This window comes from Patagioenas fasciata, chromosome 15 (genome assembly GCF_037038585.1).
Source record: "Patagioenas fasciata isolate bPatFas1 chromosome 15, bPatFas1.hap1, whole genome shotgun sequence".
NCBI classification, from domain to species: Eukaryota; Metazoa; Chordata; class Aves; order Columbiformes; family Columbidae; genus Patagioenas; species Patagioenas fasciata.
The window spans coordinates 15,463,148-15,480,925 of NC_092534.1; the positions used below are offsets into that span (position 1 = coordinate 15,463,148).

Genomic DNA, 17,778 nt, shown 5'->3' on the forward strand with positions numbered 1-17,778 from the left:
GTTTTAGTATGGCAATTTTAGGGAAATATCCAGTTCTCAAATCACATTGAGAAATGTGAATCTGGTTTTAAAGCGACACCAAAAATGGCTGATCCAGAATGAGATTATATAGTAACAGTAAACTGGTAGAGGATTCTTAGATCATAAAGTCCAGTCCTTTGGTTACTCAGACAATTACAGCATATACCTCAGTTCATAAATTTATCAAGCTTGCCTTGAAACTGCTTAGGTGGTTTGTCCCTTTGCTCTCATTGAAAACCTGCTCTGATAGCTGAAATCTTCCCAATTCCAACTGAAAATATACGTGCAGTTAATATCCATTTTTTTCTTGTGCTAATGTTCTCCTTAAACTACAGTGACTGTTCTTCCTCCCTCGTATTTATGCCGTGACATATTTATAGAGAACAATTGTTCTCTCCCGGCATTTCATTTGTCTGGGTTAAACAAATCAAGCTCTTGCAGTCTCCTCTTCAAACAGGCTCCTCGGTCTCCTCGTGAATCTTGCAACTTCCTTTAAGTCCCTACCTGTTTTTCTGTGTCTCTGTTGAAGATGAGTAACCAGAGTGGTCCCATCATTGCAGGGGACGTTCCAGCAGTAGCTTGGACAGGAATGTCTTCTCCAGGTACCTCTCTGTCCTGGATAGAGCTCAGCTCTTCCATTTCGGAATCACGTTACCCATTTCCACCGCCCCATGGCACTGCTGTTCATCCTGTGGTTGGTGAACCCGCCCAGCTCCTTGTCCTCCTCTCTGGTTTCTGACTGATGAAGACTCAGCTCTTCAGAGAAGTTCTGGCCGTGGTGGGACTTGTGCTGTTACATTTCAATTCTGCTGCTGTCCCTTCGGTTTTCACCTGGCTTCTTCTACCTGATCTATTTATTCTCCTCTATGATAAAACCTCCCTGCTTTGTGTTATCGGTAATTGCGTTTGTGTTTATATTTTTCGACCCAACATCTTCAGTGAATTTCGTTCATTTCAAATAGCTTTTCAGATCGATGTCTGAGACATTTTTTTCTCTATCAGGTGGTTTTATTTCAGCAGAAGCTTTTGTTGCTTGTTTGTTCTGTATATACTTCAAAGTGTTTGTATTGTTCTTCACTTTATTGTGTGGCCCTGTTCATTTAGAAATGTTATTTGCTGGAACAAGGCAGGTGAGCGTGCAGGAGCCATTGATGCTCTGCTTCACCTTTTCTCCCGGTGTTTTTGCTGTAGAGCTTTGGTTCTCCAGATCACCCCAGAGCAGAGGAATGGGAGTATTCAGAGTGACTTCTCCTTTTCCTAGCTCAGAGCTCACTCTCAATGCTTGTCGTAAACAAGTACATAAAATTAGTCCTTGCTCATTCCCATGGCGCAGGAATATAGTGAGCTGAGGAACAGAGAGAGGAGGTTTTTCCCCCTCTCGTAGCACAGGGAATGACGAACAGCCCAGTTTGGTTGTGTTGCATCTGCTGCACGTTCCCTCCTGGAAAATTCATGTTCCACACACAGCAGTGGCAACATCAGAAGCATCGATTGCATGTGGCTGCGGGTGGTGGAAGCTTTGGGATCCTGGCAGCTGAGTGGAGAGGTCATCCATACATTACACTTCTGCATGGTATCACCTCAATGCTATTTTAATTAGGTTCGAAGAAGAGATTTAGTGAGTCAATTTTTGTGGTTTATCTCTGCTTTAAAAAACTAGCCAGGCACTTGGGATCAAATAGTACATTCCCTTTGAATTAAAAAGAAATAAACGGTCTGTTTGAAAGTCCCATTACACAAATGAACCTGCTGTTGGATCCATTAACGTGGAAGTTTTATGGAACTCGGCAGCGCCGTTTGGTTTCGACGGGACTGTTTTCATTTTCTCATCAAAGGTAATAACAGCAGACATGGGGTTGGGATTTGACAAGAGGAACCGGAGCTGCCCCCCTACTGCTGCTCCTATGGGGCTCCCCGGGGACAGGTGTTCACCCAAAACTGAGTAGCAAGTCCGATTCACATGGGATGTATGGACAATGATGTAATTCTCAGCCCATCATCTGGAAAAGCCTCCATGCTACAGGTGTACGGGGAAAACCTGACAAGCACCATGGGTTGCTTTCTGCTAAAGGATGATAGCGAGGGCTCCGCTTTAACCCAGAAATAGGCTGAGAGCTGATAACGTGTTTTCACCTTTGCATTGCAGGATTATAACTAGGGGAAAAGAAGGAGGTCGGGCTTTTTCCCTTCAGTTATGGAGCAGAGGACGAAGATGAATTGTTTTTCTGTGCAGAGCACGCTGCGGTGCTGTGATTAGAGCAGTCCTGTTGTCAGTGTTGCTGTTGTTAATGTCAAATCCGAGTTATACTGAGTTACTTGGTAAAATAAAACGACTGGGACAGGGGTATTATGAGAGCCACAGCCTCGAGGTACAAAAGGCACAAATAATATGCATGCAAGTCTTGTGCTTTTTCAGGCTGCATCCACCCGCAGAGTCTGTGAGAAGTTTTTAGGCTACCTCAGACTCACGTGGTTTGATTTAGTTGAACTAAAATTTCCTGGAGGGTGCAGGTGCTCTCGGAGAGGTAGGGGAAGATAGGGTAAGAGGTCCTGCATACCTCTAGGTTCAGTAATTTCTGCTCCCTTTTTTCTGCCCTGCCTAAAAGGCGGCTTGGAGAAGCTGTAGAAAGAACATGCGTGTCCAGTGAGGGCGAGGAGGGCTTGTTCTGTTGAACAGGCATGCTCGGATGGGACAAACTCATCTTTCATCTCCAACGTGCTTGTGACAGGGATGGAGACCGGTTTGCTCCTGCGTTCACAGTCCCGGGAAGTTGTACCTGCATCAGAAGAGGAGCGGCCTGAGAGATCTGATGCAAGAAATGCAATTCTGCAGGTGCAGTTTATCCTGAGCAAGAGGGAGGATGAGAAGGTCTCTAGCAATGGGATCTAAGGGAGCGTTGAGGGCACACGCACCGGTCGTGCCTGCAGATCAAAGGCTGCTGGATACTTTTCTTCTCGCCCAGGCCTGGCTTTGTGTGTAAAAAAGGGAGAGAAAAGCTTATAAAACCATGGTGTTTCAAGACTGCCTTAGTCCTTGCTCTTACAGCCTCGTCAGCTTGCTGTGTTATTCGTTTTGTTTTCAGTCTTTCTGTGTGTGCGTCCTTAGCAGAGCTTGTTCCTGGTGGTTTTTGCTTTTGGGTGCTGGGCCGGGTGCTGGTGCAGGCTGGGGTCTCTGAGCCGCTCTCAGGACAGCAGAGGCCTCCAGCAGGACCTGCGGAACCTCATTTATCCGCAGAGACAAGGGGATCATAGAGCAGAATTTTTCCGATGACCTCTTGGTGAATAATGAATGGTAGCACCCTGCCTCTTTGGAATCGCTTAATTGAGGCTGACAACTCTTTGTTGTATTACAGGATCTAGCTTGTCAGGAGAATTTTAACTTATTTATGAATATTTCATGAAGCGCTAAAGACTGGCTGTACAAAATGGAGCTCCTGCCAGGCCCTGTCCTGTTGATGCTCTATTCAGTGCTCGTGTCACCACCACGCATCCATTACACCTTCCCTCCCCTCCAAGCTGCACCTCGGAGCTTGTTGTTAGTGGCAGCAGGAACATGTTCACCAAAGGTTAAAATGCCACGTTTCTGTTTTGGCACCAGAACTGGACACATGGTATTTGAGAGGGAATTGCTTTTTGCTTTTCATTCCGCGATTGCAGCTGGCAGCTGAAGGGAACCACAGGCGTAACCCCGAGAGGCTAAAATGGTCGGAGTGGTCTTGGCAGGGCCCTGTAACCTTTGCTTTTTGGCACTAGGAGAGACATTTCCTACTTCTTATGCATTAAAAGTCTCTGCTTGTTGCTGCATGAGGGCCTGAGGATGGGTTGTTTAGCTAGAAAACCTTAAATCTGCCTTTCTTAGCCTGTTCTTTGGGGAAGGGTTTGGGCAACAAGACTTCTCCAAGTATTTTATATATTTGTAAATATATAAAGGGTGAGTGTGAGGAGGATGGAGCCAGGCTCTTCTCAGTGACAACCAATGGTAGGACAAGGGGTAATGGGTGCAAACTGGAACACAAGAGGTTCCACTTAAATATGAGAAGAAATTTGATCATGGTGAGGGTGGCAGAGCCTGGCCCAGGCTGCCCAGGGAGGCTGTGGAGTCTCCTTCTCTGCAGACATTCAAACCCGCCTGCACCCCTTCCTGTGGAACCTCAGCTGGGTGTTCCAGCTCCATGGGGGGATTGCACTGGATGAGCTTTCCAGGTCCCTTCAACCCCTGACATTTACTCTGGGATTCTGTGATTCTGTGATGTGCCGTTTTCCTGAAGGCTCTGGGAGGTTCTGCCGAGGGAGCTGCTGCTTTCCCGCAGCTGGATCCCCTGCCCCATCCTCACGTTTCCCATCTCTGGGAGCTCAGAAAGCACCTTGAGCGTGAAATCCTGCTGGTCCCCCTCGCCGTCCCTCTCTCTGCCGCGACGTGCTGGAAAACGGGGCTCCCGGCTGCGGTGAACTGCAGATCTGGGCTGGAGGTGCGTTGGGAGGGAGAGAGCGGTTTTTCGAAGCGTGGTGAAGTACCGGCTGGGGTCCTTCCCTGTGAGCCGGAGCAAGAGGATTAAGTGCAATTTTCAAGTCTAGCACTCAGTGGAGGCTCCTTTGCTGTCTTACAGCATTAAACAGACATTGATTCCACTGTGTTTATGTTTGGAGATGAAGGAACAAAAACGGGTGTTAGATTCCTCTTTTCCCTTTGATTTTCCTGGGTGGTCAGTGAAATGAATAGATTCATCTCTGACTGCTTATTATGTGATGACTTTCCAACAAGAAGACTGATATTGGGGACGAGAGTTGGGATGACAAACCACCATTTAATAAGAACTGTTGGCTGAAAGCTCCAGAAACTCCTTGAGGGTGTATTTGCAGGAAACCAACTGCATTCAAACTTTGTACAGAGGAAGTATGACATCTTTGCACATTTATTTGTTGCTTTGCACGTGAATTACAGCTGCCAGAAGACTTGCCCCTAGGAAAAACACCAACTCCTGCGTGAAAGAAGTGACCTGTGAGATGTTCTTCTCGAGAGCAGACAACTCCACTGCGCCAGCGGCTGCGGCACATTCAGTCCCACACCTTGACAGGCTCCCTAAAGGGACTGTTATTCAGTGTTTTGCTGCTCTAACCGGGAGTAATGGGTAGGAGGTGTCAGCCATTTAAAGCTAATTACTCTGGAGTTTCCTTCTCTTGGTAGACACCAGCTGTTTTGCTCTCTCTGGTGGGAGGAGCTTTTGGTAGTAATTAAAAGAAACAGTCATCTACGTGCTGGTAAAAGTGGTGGAGCGAAGCTGATAACAGCAGAGAGGCTCTGAGCTGAATGAACATGGAAATGAGGTGATCCTTCAGAATGAGCTGTTAGAGCTAAGAGAGGTGTTTTGGATGTGGAGCTGTTGGGGGTTTCTGCTGTCCTGTCATGGTGATGTCTCATAGTGGTGCCCAGACAGGACAGGGCTGCACAAGGTGGAGAGGAAGAGATTCCTCGTCTGCTCCTTCCTCTGGAAGCGAGAGTTGAAATACGTAATTATACTCAAATAAACCCGTGGGTCTAAATTAGCATCTGCGGTTCCCTTGCTCAGTGAGTCTCTTGCACAGGGTATTTGCTCCCCTTTCCCCTCGAACTTTCCAGTTTTGTTCAACGTAAGCTCTGAGCCAGCTTCCGTGCTGCTGGAATGCCCAGTGGTGCTTCTTCCCAAACTGTCGCATCTTGCACCCATCTCGAGTACCAGAAAGAAGTAAATACGGCATAAAGAGGGGAACGAAGCGCAAGAAGACAGAACTGTCGAAACCATCCTAAGTCGGTACCCGCACGATGGCTGGTGTTGCACGTTACTTGCAGTTGGCATGGAGTCTGTGCTGGTGACCAGGGCAGTTGCCTTCGGACATCAGCAGAGCATGTGCTCTTCAAACAGAAGGACAAGCTCCTTCCAGAGCCTGTGTGTGGTTTTGTATATACCACGTGTGGGTAAAAAGGACCCTGAATATCACACTGAATGGGTCAGGTGGGACATTCAGGCTGTTCAAAGCTGCTGGGTTTTGTTGTAGATGTTTGGGGAAGAGCTGGTTGGATGGGCAGAGGGGTTGGAGGGTGTGATAGGTGATGCTTCCTTCTTCACATGCTCGCAGCTGGGAATGCAGCCAAGGCTCGTGGTTGATGCTGCTCAAACGGGAGGGTGGTAATTTTGGGACCCCTGTGGCACTGGTCTTATTTTGTGGATCAGAAGCTGTTTTCTGTAATAGCTGATACCATTGTGATTGCATATGGAAACCTTAGGAAAACTGGTTAAAACAGGGTGTCTGTGCATTCGTCCCCTTCCCCTGCAAGCAGCAGAGCGGTTCCTTTGCAGCAGGACTGAATTTGGCTCCCTGAGCTTGTCTGGAGTTTCAGCAACAGCGCTTGTGCAGTGCAGTGTATAGAGGGGGTGACTGAAGAGAAGCTGTGACTGCCTGCAGATTGGGAGCCAGAGGGGAGAGAGGTGAAAGCTCGTTAGGGCTCCCTTGGGGTAGATGAATTAGTTAATGACTGTGCTGTGCTTTCAAAATGCAAATGCTGTGTCAGAGCTAAGTCTGATTATAATAATCAATCTTCCTTTTGAGAGGGTGCTGGAGATGGGGGGTGGAGAGAGGGATGAGACTGGGGCTGAATTTTGAGATCACAGAATCCCAGAGTGTCAGGGGTTGAAGGGCCCTGGAAAGCTCATCCAGTGCAATCCCCCCATGGAGCAGGAACACCCAGCTGAGGTTCCACAGGAAGGGGTCCAGGCGGGTTTGAATGTCTGCAGAGAAGGAGACTCCACAGCCCCCTGGGCAGCCTGGGCCAGGCTCTGACACCCTCACCAGGAACAAGTTTCTTCTCATCTTTAAGTGGAACCTCCTGTGTTCCAGTTTGCACCCATTGCCCCTTGTCCTGTCACTGGTTGTCACCCAGAAGAGCCTGGCTCCATCCTCCTGACACTGCCCCTTTCCATATTGATCCCCAGGAATAAGTCCCCCCTCAGTCTCCTCCAGCTCCAGAGCCCCAGCTCCCTCAGCCTTTCCCCACACGGGAGATTGCAGATCTACGTTTCTCATTAGGGCAGCCTGATGGCAGGAGCGGGGAGAGGCAGATTGTGAATTCGGAAGGATCCTTGCGAGCACCAGCGGCTCGTTGGTGGGCTGAAGTAAATTTTGTGATTTGTTCCTTATGATTGTCCTGCCTGGGAAGGAATCGGTGGCCGCTCCTGCTTGTGAGCTGCTCCTGCTGATAGGAAAGACAGAAACTGCCTCCTAAGCAGGATCCTCCGGGGATGGGAGCGAGAGGAGCGCGGCTGCTCAGCGTCCGGCGCTGACAGCTCCTTCTCCCCTGGCGCTCCGTTCGTTTGTAGCAAGCGTTCCTAGTAATTACGCCTCTTAATTTAGGAGAGCGAGTGGGAGAAAGGAATATAAATTTGTTTATTAACTTTAGAGATTGGAAATAGGACAAGCAAACCTTCTCTCTGGGAGATTATATTTGGAAATGAAATGGAATGACATTCGGTATAAACTTGAAAAATTGCTCTCTTTTTACTGCAACGGGAGGAGAAAAGCTGCAATCCAGACGGTACTGGAGAGAAGCACAAGTCAGCATATGTCCATTTCCCAGTTTGTGTGTATCTTCAATAATATATATGCATGAGTACATTTTTAGGAAAGTGTTTGCTCAAAGGTTGCTTTTAGCCCTGTCTTCTCAGTGATAAAAGCACATCAAGTTTGTTACACATTGGATAACCTGTAGAGACTGGCAACTCTGATCCATCTCGGCTTTATCTTTAAAGAGAAAAAATTATTCAACCAAGTAGGAAATAGGTAGTTCTAAACCACTTTTTATTGAATCTCTGATTTCCTTTGCCTTTATTGCTTTTACTTTGCAATAGCATCACGGATTAATTTCCCCAAGAGAATGTGCCAACTAATCCTGGACTGCTTAGCCTGTTTCTAAATGACAGGTAATATTCTGGATTGCAAGTATTGGCCCGTTCCTTTGAAGAAGAATGAAGTTCTCTGAGAAATAGGCTTAGTGCTGCACGTGTTTTGGGGAGCAGCCCATCAGTGTGTTGAGCACGTGGAAGAGGCGATCCCGCTTTTGCTGAGCGGGATGATGGATGGAAGCGCTCAGCACACTGTCTCGCTACCTCGTGATGTTGCCGCACACCCACATTAAGCTCACTGGTGTTTGTGTGCGTTTGATTTCTGTCCCGACACCAGATTTATGAGCTTGTAGGCAACAGGAGGTGACCACGCTTGCCGTGCTCAGTGGAAAGAGAGGCAAATCCCATCCTCAGTCGCTCCGACATCCTTTGGCGAGAAGCACAAGCAGCATCACTGGAATAACTGGCGTATTGAGCTCCTGCGGAACGGTAGTTTGGCTGTCTCCAAACCTCGGCGTATGGGTCATCCTCAGGGTCCCATTTCTCTGTTCTTGTCTGTTTTAGTGCACGCTCTTCCTTTACAAGTCTGCTTGATATTCGTACATTTAAATATTTATGTATTTAAATTGCTTCTTGAATTGTGTTGAGACTTGTAGTCAAACACAACCTCTCAATTCAGCTTTCCGTGCCGGCCCCATGCAGTTCGGTTCCTATTTATCTTTGCCTTTTAAAATCAGCTCTTTTGCTGAGGAAGGCCTTTCAAAGGATGTTGCATCAGCCCATTGTTAAATAAACCTTTAGACATTTATAATGGATTCAGCATTTCCTGCGTTTTACAGTTCCAAGGATGCTGAATGACGTACAGACACACTCCATCAGGGTACGATTGCTGTATCAGCCCCTCACTAAAATGCACTCGTTATTCAAATAATAGCTGTATGTCTCCAGCGTGTGTTCTCTGCAATACGTGTACATGATGTGGGCGAATGAACCGCCTCCTTTTTTTCAACATGCAAACCCTAACATTAGCAGTGAGTTGAAATACTTTATCTTTGAGTCCTTTACTACCCAAATGAGGCAGCTGAGCAGAGGTTTGGTTGTTACTTTAAGCAGTGTGTTAAAATTTTCACAAGTTCATAACTCTGGTTTTCAAGGGTGGTTGGTTGAAGTCCTGTCTCATCCTGAAGATGGGATGTGGGCGGTAGGTCAGTACCTGCTTTGGAAAGGTTTGTCTTCATGATTTGTCGCCAGTATGAGCTGGGGAATGAGCTGTTGGAGGGCAGTGTAGGGGAAAGGGACCTGGGGATCCTGGGGACAGCAGGGTGACCATGAGCCAGCACTGGGCCCTCGTGGCCAGGAAGGCCAATGGTACCTGGGGTGGGTTAGAAGGGGGTGGTCAGTAGGTCAGAGAGGTTCTCCTGCCCCTCTGCTCTGCCCTGGGGAGACCACACCTGGAATATTGTGTCCAGTTGTGGCCCCTCAGTTCCAGAAGGACAGGGAACTGCTGGAGAGAGTCCAGCGCAGCCACCAAGATGCTGAAGGGAGTGGAGCATCTCCTGTGTGAGGAAAGGCTGAGGGAGCTGGGGCTCTGGAGCTGGAGAAGAGGAGACTGAGGGGGGACTCATTCATGGGGATCAATATGGAAAGGGGCAGTGTCAGGAGAATGGAGCCAGGCTCTTCTCGGTGACAGTCAATGACAGGACAAGGGGCAATGGGTTCAAACTGAAATACAAGAGGTTCAGGGCATGTTTCTGAGGCTGCTGTGGGTGTTTGCCATGTCATTGATGCTTGGAGGAGAACGACCATCTTGAAGTCCTGTCCAGGCAGGTTTAGAAGTACGGCTGGAAGGAGAACGATGTTTCATGTAATGGAACACTAGTGGAAATCTGTCCACGTCCTTCCTTCCTCTCTTTCTCAGTTTGTAAGTAATGTTGACAGTACCTATTTTGGAAAAAGCGTTTGCATTTCATATTTTGAGGTACTTACATCTTTGTGGAAGTGGACATTCTAAATTATTCTGTGTGCTGGATGAGTCCTAATCACTTTCTATTGAGAGCAATAAGGCTGGATGGAAATTCATGCTTATGAACTGAGAGCAGAAAAGGTTTTGGGATAAACAGGATCATTTTAGGTTGAGAGCAAGAGGCTTCAGTATATTCTGAGAAAAGAACATCACACAGTCATAATGTTAAGTACCTGTTGATATGTTTTATTCACAAGTCGCAGGCTCTGATGTTACTCGTTATTCCAGCATCATAAAAGCCTTGGATAACTTGAAAAAAAGATAAATTAAAATAATAGCTTGGTTTCTTTCCAGGTCGCTAATGTGCTCTGTACAGTGGGGCTGTCGCCGGGTCTGGTCCTGGGGGGTATTAACGCTGAAGCTCCTGCAGAAGCTGCAGGTACTTGGGTCCCTCTTGTGCAGTTTTCAGGGTAAGAGATGCAGCGCTGTATTTCAGGACAATGTTCTCTCTCTGCTCTCGGTGCCAGTTAAAACAGCCAGATAACATAAAAGAGAGCTAAAGGATCCAAGCCTGACCTGGGTCATTCGGTGCTGAATGGGGGAACACGGCAATGAGCTGTAATTTGAGCAGCCCTTTACCCCTCTCTGCTGGGTAATGGCTTCTGCTAGTTTAATGTATTCAAAGTAATAAAAGTTTAACTCAGCCAGTTATATAGAATTATGGTTAAAAATTGGGAGAGTTTAGGCAGGAATGTTGAGTTAGTTCAAAAAGCAGAAAAAATGCCCACTAAAAGTGGTGTGTGGTGAGCAGGGGAGACGAGGACTGGAAATTAACTGAGGAAAAGGGATATGATGGGACTTGGGCAGAGAAAACAGCAAGAGGAGATTGGCTTTTCCTCTACTGGTCCCTTCTCGAGGCCACTGGTAAAGGACAAGTGGACAGGAAGGGACAAACTGCTACCACGGCGAGACATTTTGTGTTTAACACCTGGTCCCCAGAGCTCTCCTGAGCAGCTGTCGAAGGGAATGGTCTCAGTAACCTCGATCACAGAATCACAGAGTGTGAGGGACTGAAGCGACCTGGAAAGCTCATCCAGTGCAATCCCCCATGGAGCAGGAACACCCAGCTGAGGTTCCACAGGAAGGGGTCCAGGCGGGTTTGAATGTCTGCAGAGAAGGAGACTCCACAACCTCCCTGGGCAGCCTGGGCCAGGCTCTGCCACCCTCACCGGGAACAAGTTTCTTCTCATATTTAAGTGGAACCTCCTGTGTTCCAGTTTCTACCCATTACCCCTTGTCCTGTCACTGGTTGTCACCGAGAAGAGCCTGGCTCCATCCTCCTGACACTCACCCTTTTTCTTTTTGCCCTGGAAAAGACATAAATAACACTTCTCATATCTTCTGTGAGACTGGCAGGCAGGGATATTTTCCTTACTGAAACCTAAACAATTCAAGGAAACAAGCTGCATATTTAAAATGAAATACTTAATACCTTAACCCTTTTACTTTTTTTTTTTTTTAAATAAGTGATTAACGAGGTTTTAATGGCAATAATTTTCTGTGGCATAAAGTTGTGCTGTGGCCTGAACTTGGAACTCTGCAGTGGTTTGAATCCTAGTTGAGAAAAGCCGGCCCGTGTCAACATATAAGCTCTCAAGCCAGTTTCATCTCTAAAGAAATCCCCATTCCCTCCCCTCTATTCTCATCTCAGGCTCATCAAGTTTTCAGTCCAGTTTTGGTGCTTGAAAATTGGGAGGACACAGAAATGACATAAAAATGCCTTTGCGCCCCCTGTGCCCTTCCCTCCTCATTCCCCTTCCATGGCTCGTTCTCAGACACCCAGCTGAGTCTCATCACGCCGCTCCTGAGCGTCCCGGCACTAATGTGTCACCGCTGTATATCAGGCGAGACCCGCGCTGGTGCTTTCCACGGCAGCATCTGCTTGAGTGCGTTTGCGGCCGCTCGCCCGTCTCCTTTTCCCATTACACACCCCATTCTTTTGCAGCCAACACAAGAGACCCCAGATCACAACAGCAAATGACTCGCCCACCCCCTCCGTCCTCCCTTCTCCCCCGAGAAGGTGACCGTGATTTATCTGCTCGTGTCGCTGAGCAGGTGGCTGTTGGACTCAAGGCTGAGCCTGCTTAGCCGATGATAAATAACATATTTACCAGCCCTTCCGTCTTCAAGTGCTGTCCACCCGCAGTCCAGAAGCAGCGCAAAGCTCTGAAACAGCAAATACATCCAGGCTTCAGCAGGCGCGGGGAACGGGAGATATAATGAGTGTTTTCCTGCTAGAAGTAGATTGGAATTGAAGCGCGCTCCTTGTCCCGGTACCTTTTATTCACATTCCTGGAATTATCTGGTGTGCTTGCTTTATCCCCAACCATCTGTGATGGGCTGAGCTGGGAGAGATAAGCTCAGTAATCAGAAAATTGAGGGAAGCATTTCTGGCTGTGATAATCTTATCAGGCGGCTAATATACATTAACATTTGTACAGCCTGATGATGCAGGTGGGCCTTTGCTTATTTTTCCCTTCCTGGGTGCCTTTTGACAGGCAGGAGGGGAACATAGGGTTTGGGGTGCTGGGGGAAATTTGGCTAAAACCTTGTTTGACCCTTGCTCTTCTGCTTCATCCCATGTGTCGAGGGTTAAGATTGCGGGGTGACAATAAGACCCTGGCAGATGTATTGTTAACCTCCTCTCCCCCCCCTGCCAATTCCCCTTTTTGCCCCTCCCTCTCCCCCCTTCCCACTCAGGACAGGCGATCGGGAGGGAAAGAAGGACAGAGAAAAGAGAGTTGGAAAAATTTAAGATGTTTGATTAATGCTACTAATAAGAATAGAGAAAATAATACAAAATATACAAAACCAATCTTGAAAGTCTCAGCAACTGCAGAGCCAGCACCCAAAGTCCTGGATTGGACTCTGCAGCCAACTGGAGCTGGATTCAGTCTCTCACTGGGCCTCAGTTCACAGGGACAACCAGCAAGGTCCTCTCCTAATGTCGGTCATAAGCAGAAGGGAAAAAGGGAAAAGGGATGAGATCCTTGTGATCTCCCACTTTTATATGAAGTATTCATGTGAATGGAATGTTATAGACAGTTTCTTGGGCACCAGTTTCTCCTCACCCCTTTCGCGAGATGTCCATCCATGCTTATCAATAAGTTTCCATTCCATTGCTATGTTCACCAAAACATGTGTCTGGTTCTCCAGGAAAACACAGCTAATATGAAGTCTTTAGCTGACAGGCAAATTCACTAAAAGAGAAACTTGTTTTTCAACAAAACCAGGACACCATGGTATCAGAAAGGGGAGGGAGAATAACCCAACCATCCTTTTCCGCCTGTTCCTGCTGCCGGTGCTGCCAGGCTGTCTTTTCTGGTGAGCCTGGAAGGGCAGAGAGGCAGAATGTCAGACTATCGGTTCTGGCTGAGCAATATACATCAATATGCTCCTCTTGTCAAACTGGGGAGGTTCTGCCAGCTCGCTGTCTTTGCCGGCAGTTCGCCCTTGCCATGGGGTTTTGCTCTACAAGCCCAGTGGGCGCTGTTGGAGGAAATCATGTGTTCATGGGTTGTTTCCCTGATGCTGAGCACTCGACTCTCTGCAGTCAGAAGTTTTGCGTGTGTAATTAGGGCTGGTTTGCTTATTGTTTTCCTCCTGAGTGAAAAGTAGTTTCTGTCAATAGATTTATTAGGGGAATTAGTCGCCAGGTGCTAAAAGATGACAAAATGAAATCCGAAATCTGGAGGAGGAGTGTGAAGGAGGTCTAAGCCGGGAGATGGTGTTGGAACAGACGTTTGAGTATCTCCGGGTAGTTTGTCTCTGCTTACACTTCATAATAAATCATTTTCTGAGAGGTTTAGAAACAAGTAACATATGTCGTTTATCAATCTGTGCACTGTCTTGATAGCTAAATTGGGGATACAGATTCCCGTAAGTCAGGGAACCTGGGAATGGCGGAGTTTGGGTAAGAAGTTTCTCATCAGTTTTCCATGTCCGTGGAGTTTTGAGGTACTTTTTTGCGAGTTCCTTCCCCAGCAATGCCAGAGACAGAAATTGTTTGTTCCGCCAGAGCTACCTGAGCCGCCGGAGCCAGAAGTGTGTATTGTAAAGCACTGGAAATATTCCCCAGTCTTTTGGATTCAATGTCTGTGTCTCAGAGTTGTGCTGGACAAGACAGCGTAATCCTGTGGTTCATTTCTTCTGGGGAGGAACTGGAGCTAAATGAGGTTGAACTGTCAATACTGAACCTCGGGTACCAGCGAGCTCCTAACACCACACAGATAATTCTCTGCATCCCATTACCCGTGGGGGACGGGTTGGGGAAGTGTCTGGAAGAGAAGCAGAAGCTCTGCTTAGAAATGATCAACTTTCTGTGCCACATCCACCTTGGAGAAAATGTGGGGAAGGCAAAAGGGATTGCAAAGGGAACCAGGCTTAACTGAGGTTTTGACACTCAACACATGAGCAGTTGTGCTTCACATCGGTATCCTGAGAAAGGTCTGAACTGTGCAGAACATCATGATCTCCTCCTCCTCCCTTTGCTGTTCATGTGTCCCCCTTATTAGTACTGAAGGAACTAATGGCTTTTCTCCTGTGCAGCTGGAGGTGGAGATGAAGGTCCTGAAGTCTCAAGAGAGCACAGCTGAGCAAAGCACCGTCATCACCAAGGAGGAGGTTGACACACTCAGGTAGGCAGAGCGCTCGGAAGGCTGAGAAGTTCTGCTATTTTCAGTGGAACTGATGGAAAGGGGGATGCCCGGCGTGGTTTCGCTGCTTGTTTGGGTTATTGCCATCTCGTGGTAGAGCACCAGGTACAGGACCACACCGTGCTACAATGCATATGTGCATAGATTGCCTATGTCCATAGGCTGCCTGCTATTCAGGGAGCAGCATGGCAGCATCAATCAGAATGTGTTTTCCTTGTCTTTCTGAAGCAGGATGTTCTCCTGAGCATGCTTTTTACTTTCCCACCAGCTTTTATGGACAGGAGAAATCCACGAAGCATTAACAGAAAGCCGCAGCCCCTGATTTTTCCTGCGTTTAGATACTTTATAAGTTTTTCCATCTTTTGGGGGGCTGCAGGCTCTTCTTTTAATGTCTGGGGTCTCTTGCACTCAACTTATAAGATGGGCTCATGTGTCACTATTCCCGCTGCTGAATTTCTTTCCTCTTTGTTTCTTATTTTGACCAAATCTCGACTGTAAATACAGGATGCTGACATGTGTGTAAAGAGGTTTAGAATCCAGCTTCTGTAAAACTGATGTGGGTGTAGTGCTGGAGATAAAAGAGGGATGTTTCCCCTGGCACATTGCTGCAGATGGCAGGGGGGTGCCCGTTGTGATTCCAGTAAAAGGGAAGTTACAAAACAGCATTTCAGCAGAGGATACATGAGCGTTTACAAAAGGTACAGTGAAGCTAGACAACCTTTACATGTATTTATTAAAGCATTTACAGCTTCCATTCCAAAGCGGGTGACACAAGAAATACCAAGCACAGAAAAGTTCGTCGGTTTCTGAATGTTTAATAAAGTTCCTTTTATTTAAGCTGCACAAATCAGATCTTGACAGGCCGAGCTTTTTTATTCTCAGCTGATGTGAGACATTGGCTGGGGTTTTGTTTCTTAATTCTTTTATATTTTCAGCTCCATCACTATAAAGCATTACTGCCTCTTATGACTGAAAGCAAGATGTTGCAGCAAGCGGAATCTTGCAGAAAGCAGAAATGACTGGCCTGTACATGATGATTTTGCTCTTGTGCTTTCCCTCTGGAGCTTGTTTTCGGCTCTGAAAGCCCAGCGCTGTAGCAAAGGGAGGTGTTTGAAAACAACACATGTTCAGCTGAGCTGCTGCGTTACGTTTTAGGGCTGTACACCTAATCTTAGGGACTTATTCCTGGAGTGTAGCTCCCTCAGGGTGGTGTAGCAGTTCTGAAAACCCAAGACATACATCTCCCTTTTTTCACTCTATCATATGTTTGAGTTCTGATAGAGGGTAATATGCTGTGGCTTCCCTTTTTCAGTGGGATAAACCTGTCTCCCCCTGCTTTTGCATATTGTGGGTGTGTGTTTGACCTGAGCTCACGCAGGTTTTCCCTTGGCTAAGGCACACTAGACCCTCTCAAAGCTGACGTTTAGGCAGCTGCAGAAGCACTCACCACCTCCTCAGGAACATTAAACCCGTCACTCCTGATTAATATTAGACTGTCTATCAGTAAACCAGCACCCTCCTTGCTGTCTTCTGGGCGCTGAAGGGTTTCAGAGCGTTTCTACGCTACCTCCTCGGTCTCTCCCTCGCTGGGTCGGCGTAGGCTGCAGCACCTTTTCATGTAGGAGATGTTCAGTCTATTTTCACCTCCAAGACTCATTACTCTGTGTTTATCTTCACTGAGCAGCGTTTGCCATCTATTAACCGAGCAGCTTCAGGAGCAGTGTGTGTAGGGGGACACAGCTGGACTGCCACACAGTCCAGACCACTCCATACTGCGGAAGGCTCTTGGCGATGGGGATGGAGTTGTCACTGGTTGTCACCGAGATGAGCCTGGCTCCATCCTCCTGACACTCCCCCTTTCCATATTGATCCCCATGAATGAGTCCCCCCTCAGTCTCCTCTTCTCCAGCTCCAGAGCCCCAGCTCCCTCAGCCTTTCCTCACACGGCAGATGCTCCACTCCCTCCAGCATCTTGGTGGCTGCGCTGGACTCTCTCCAGCAGTTCCCTGTCCTTCTTGAGCTTATGAGGGAGCTGTTTGCGTTTCTGTAGTTTACTGTGGTCTTTGAGATCCCATTAACCCACAGTGCGATGTGTCTGCTCTCCTGGCTGAGCGCAGCCTCTCCGGCCAGCTGCCATTGTCACAAATGGAGGAGAAGCAGCAGGAGCCAGTGGAGGGGACCATGCAGAGCAGGGCTGGGCTCTGAGCCCCCAGGGGTTTCCATATCCACCCCATGGTTAGAACCTAACATCTGGAAACAAAAGTGGGAGAGACACAAAGGAGGGGGAAAAAAAAATCCATATTAATCCTTTGAATCTGTATTCACCTCCTGTGAGTGAATGAGAGCTTTTAAAAATATATCTTTTGTCTCATTTTTCTTTAGTATGGAAAGTAAATTTTCAGCCAGAAACTTGAAAGACTTTATCAGTTTTTCCTCCTTCTCTTGAGAACAAAGTGCTCTTTCGTCAGACCTTTTATAACTTTAAATGTGAAACTCTCTCCCAGCATCATCGTTTCTGAAGAGACAATAAAAGGCAGTGCTAATGCTGCCATTTCTCACACTTTTGCTGCTCCCTCTGAAATCATATTTGTTTATATTCTGCAGATATTACGAAAGAAGAAGTGGCTGCGCTGTTGAGTTCGTGCCCTGTGGGGTGTAGAGCAGAGCAGAGAGCATTGAGGCGTTAGCGCCTTTAGAGGGAAGGTGATAACTGTGCAGAAACTCGCATTTCAGACCCTATAAATAAAAGTAATATATTTAAAAAGAACTTCACTAAAGAATTAAGTGGCAACAGCTGAAGGACCTTTTCAGCTGGAACAAATCTGAACTTTTTCTTTCCGCTGTCAAACTGCAACCCCACTAAATCCTAAATGTTTTCTGTGGATTTAGTGACTGGGTAGAGTTACAGTAATTCAAAAGAAATTCATGTCCTTGCCAATGCCTATTAGTCACACTTGCTGGAATTCAGTCTGCTCTGCTCCTAACACCATCTCAATGCCATCTGGATCCCTTAATAGCATCTTCCCAACACATACATTTTCTGCTCCATTCAATAGGTTCCTGTTCAGCAACAGCTTTTCCACATGGCCATGTCCTCTTCGCAGATGGGGCCTCCGTGAGACGTGTCCTCTTTGGCGATACCCACGCAGTCACACAGCACATCTGGGAACATTAAAAGCAAATAAAAGAAAGATATAGGGGTGAT

The 17,778-nt window shown here is 47.3% G+C and overlaps 1 protein-coding gene across 6 annotated transcripts in view; it reads left to right on the top strand.

Annotated features, from left to right (window-relative positions):
• MAD1L1 (mitotic arrest deficient 1 like 1) overlaps window positions 1-17,778 on the top strand; it is a 343,378-nt gene that overhangs the window by 160,979 nt on the left and 164,621 nt on the right. For all 6 annotated transcript variants that reach the window (XM_071814987.1, XM_065850520.2, XM_071814988.1 and 3 more), the window contains exon 15: window positions 14,467-14,555. In XM_071814987.1, coding sequence (XP_071671088.1) covers window positions 14,467-14,555 — 89 coding nt within the window. The remainder of the gene's footprint in view (window positions 1-14,466; window positions 14,556-17,778) is intronic.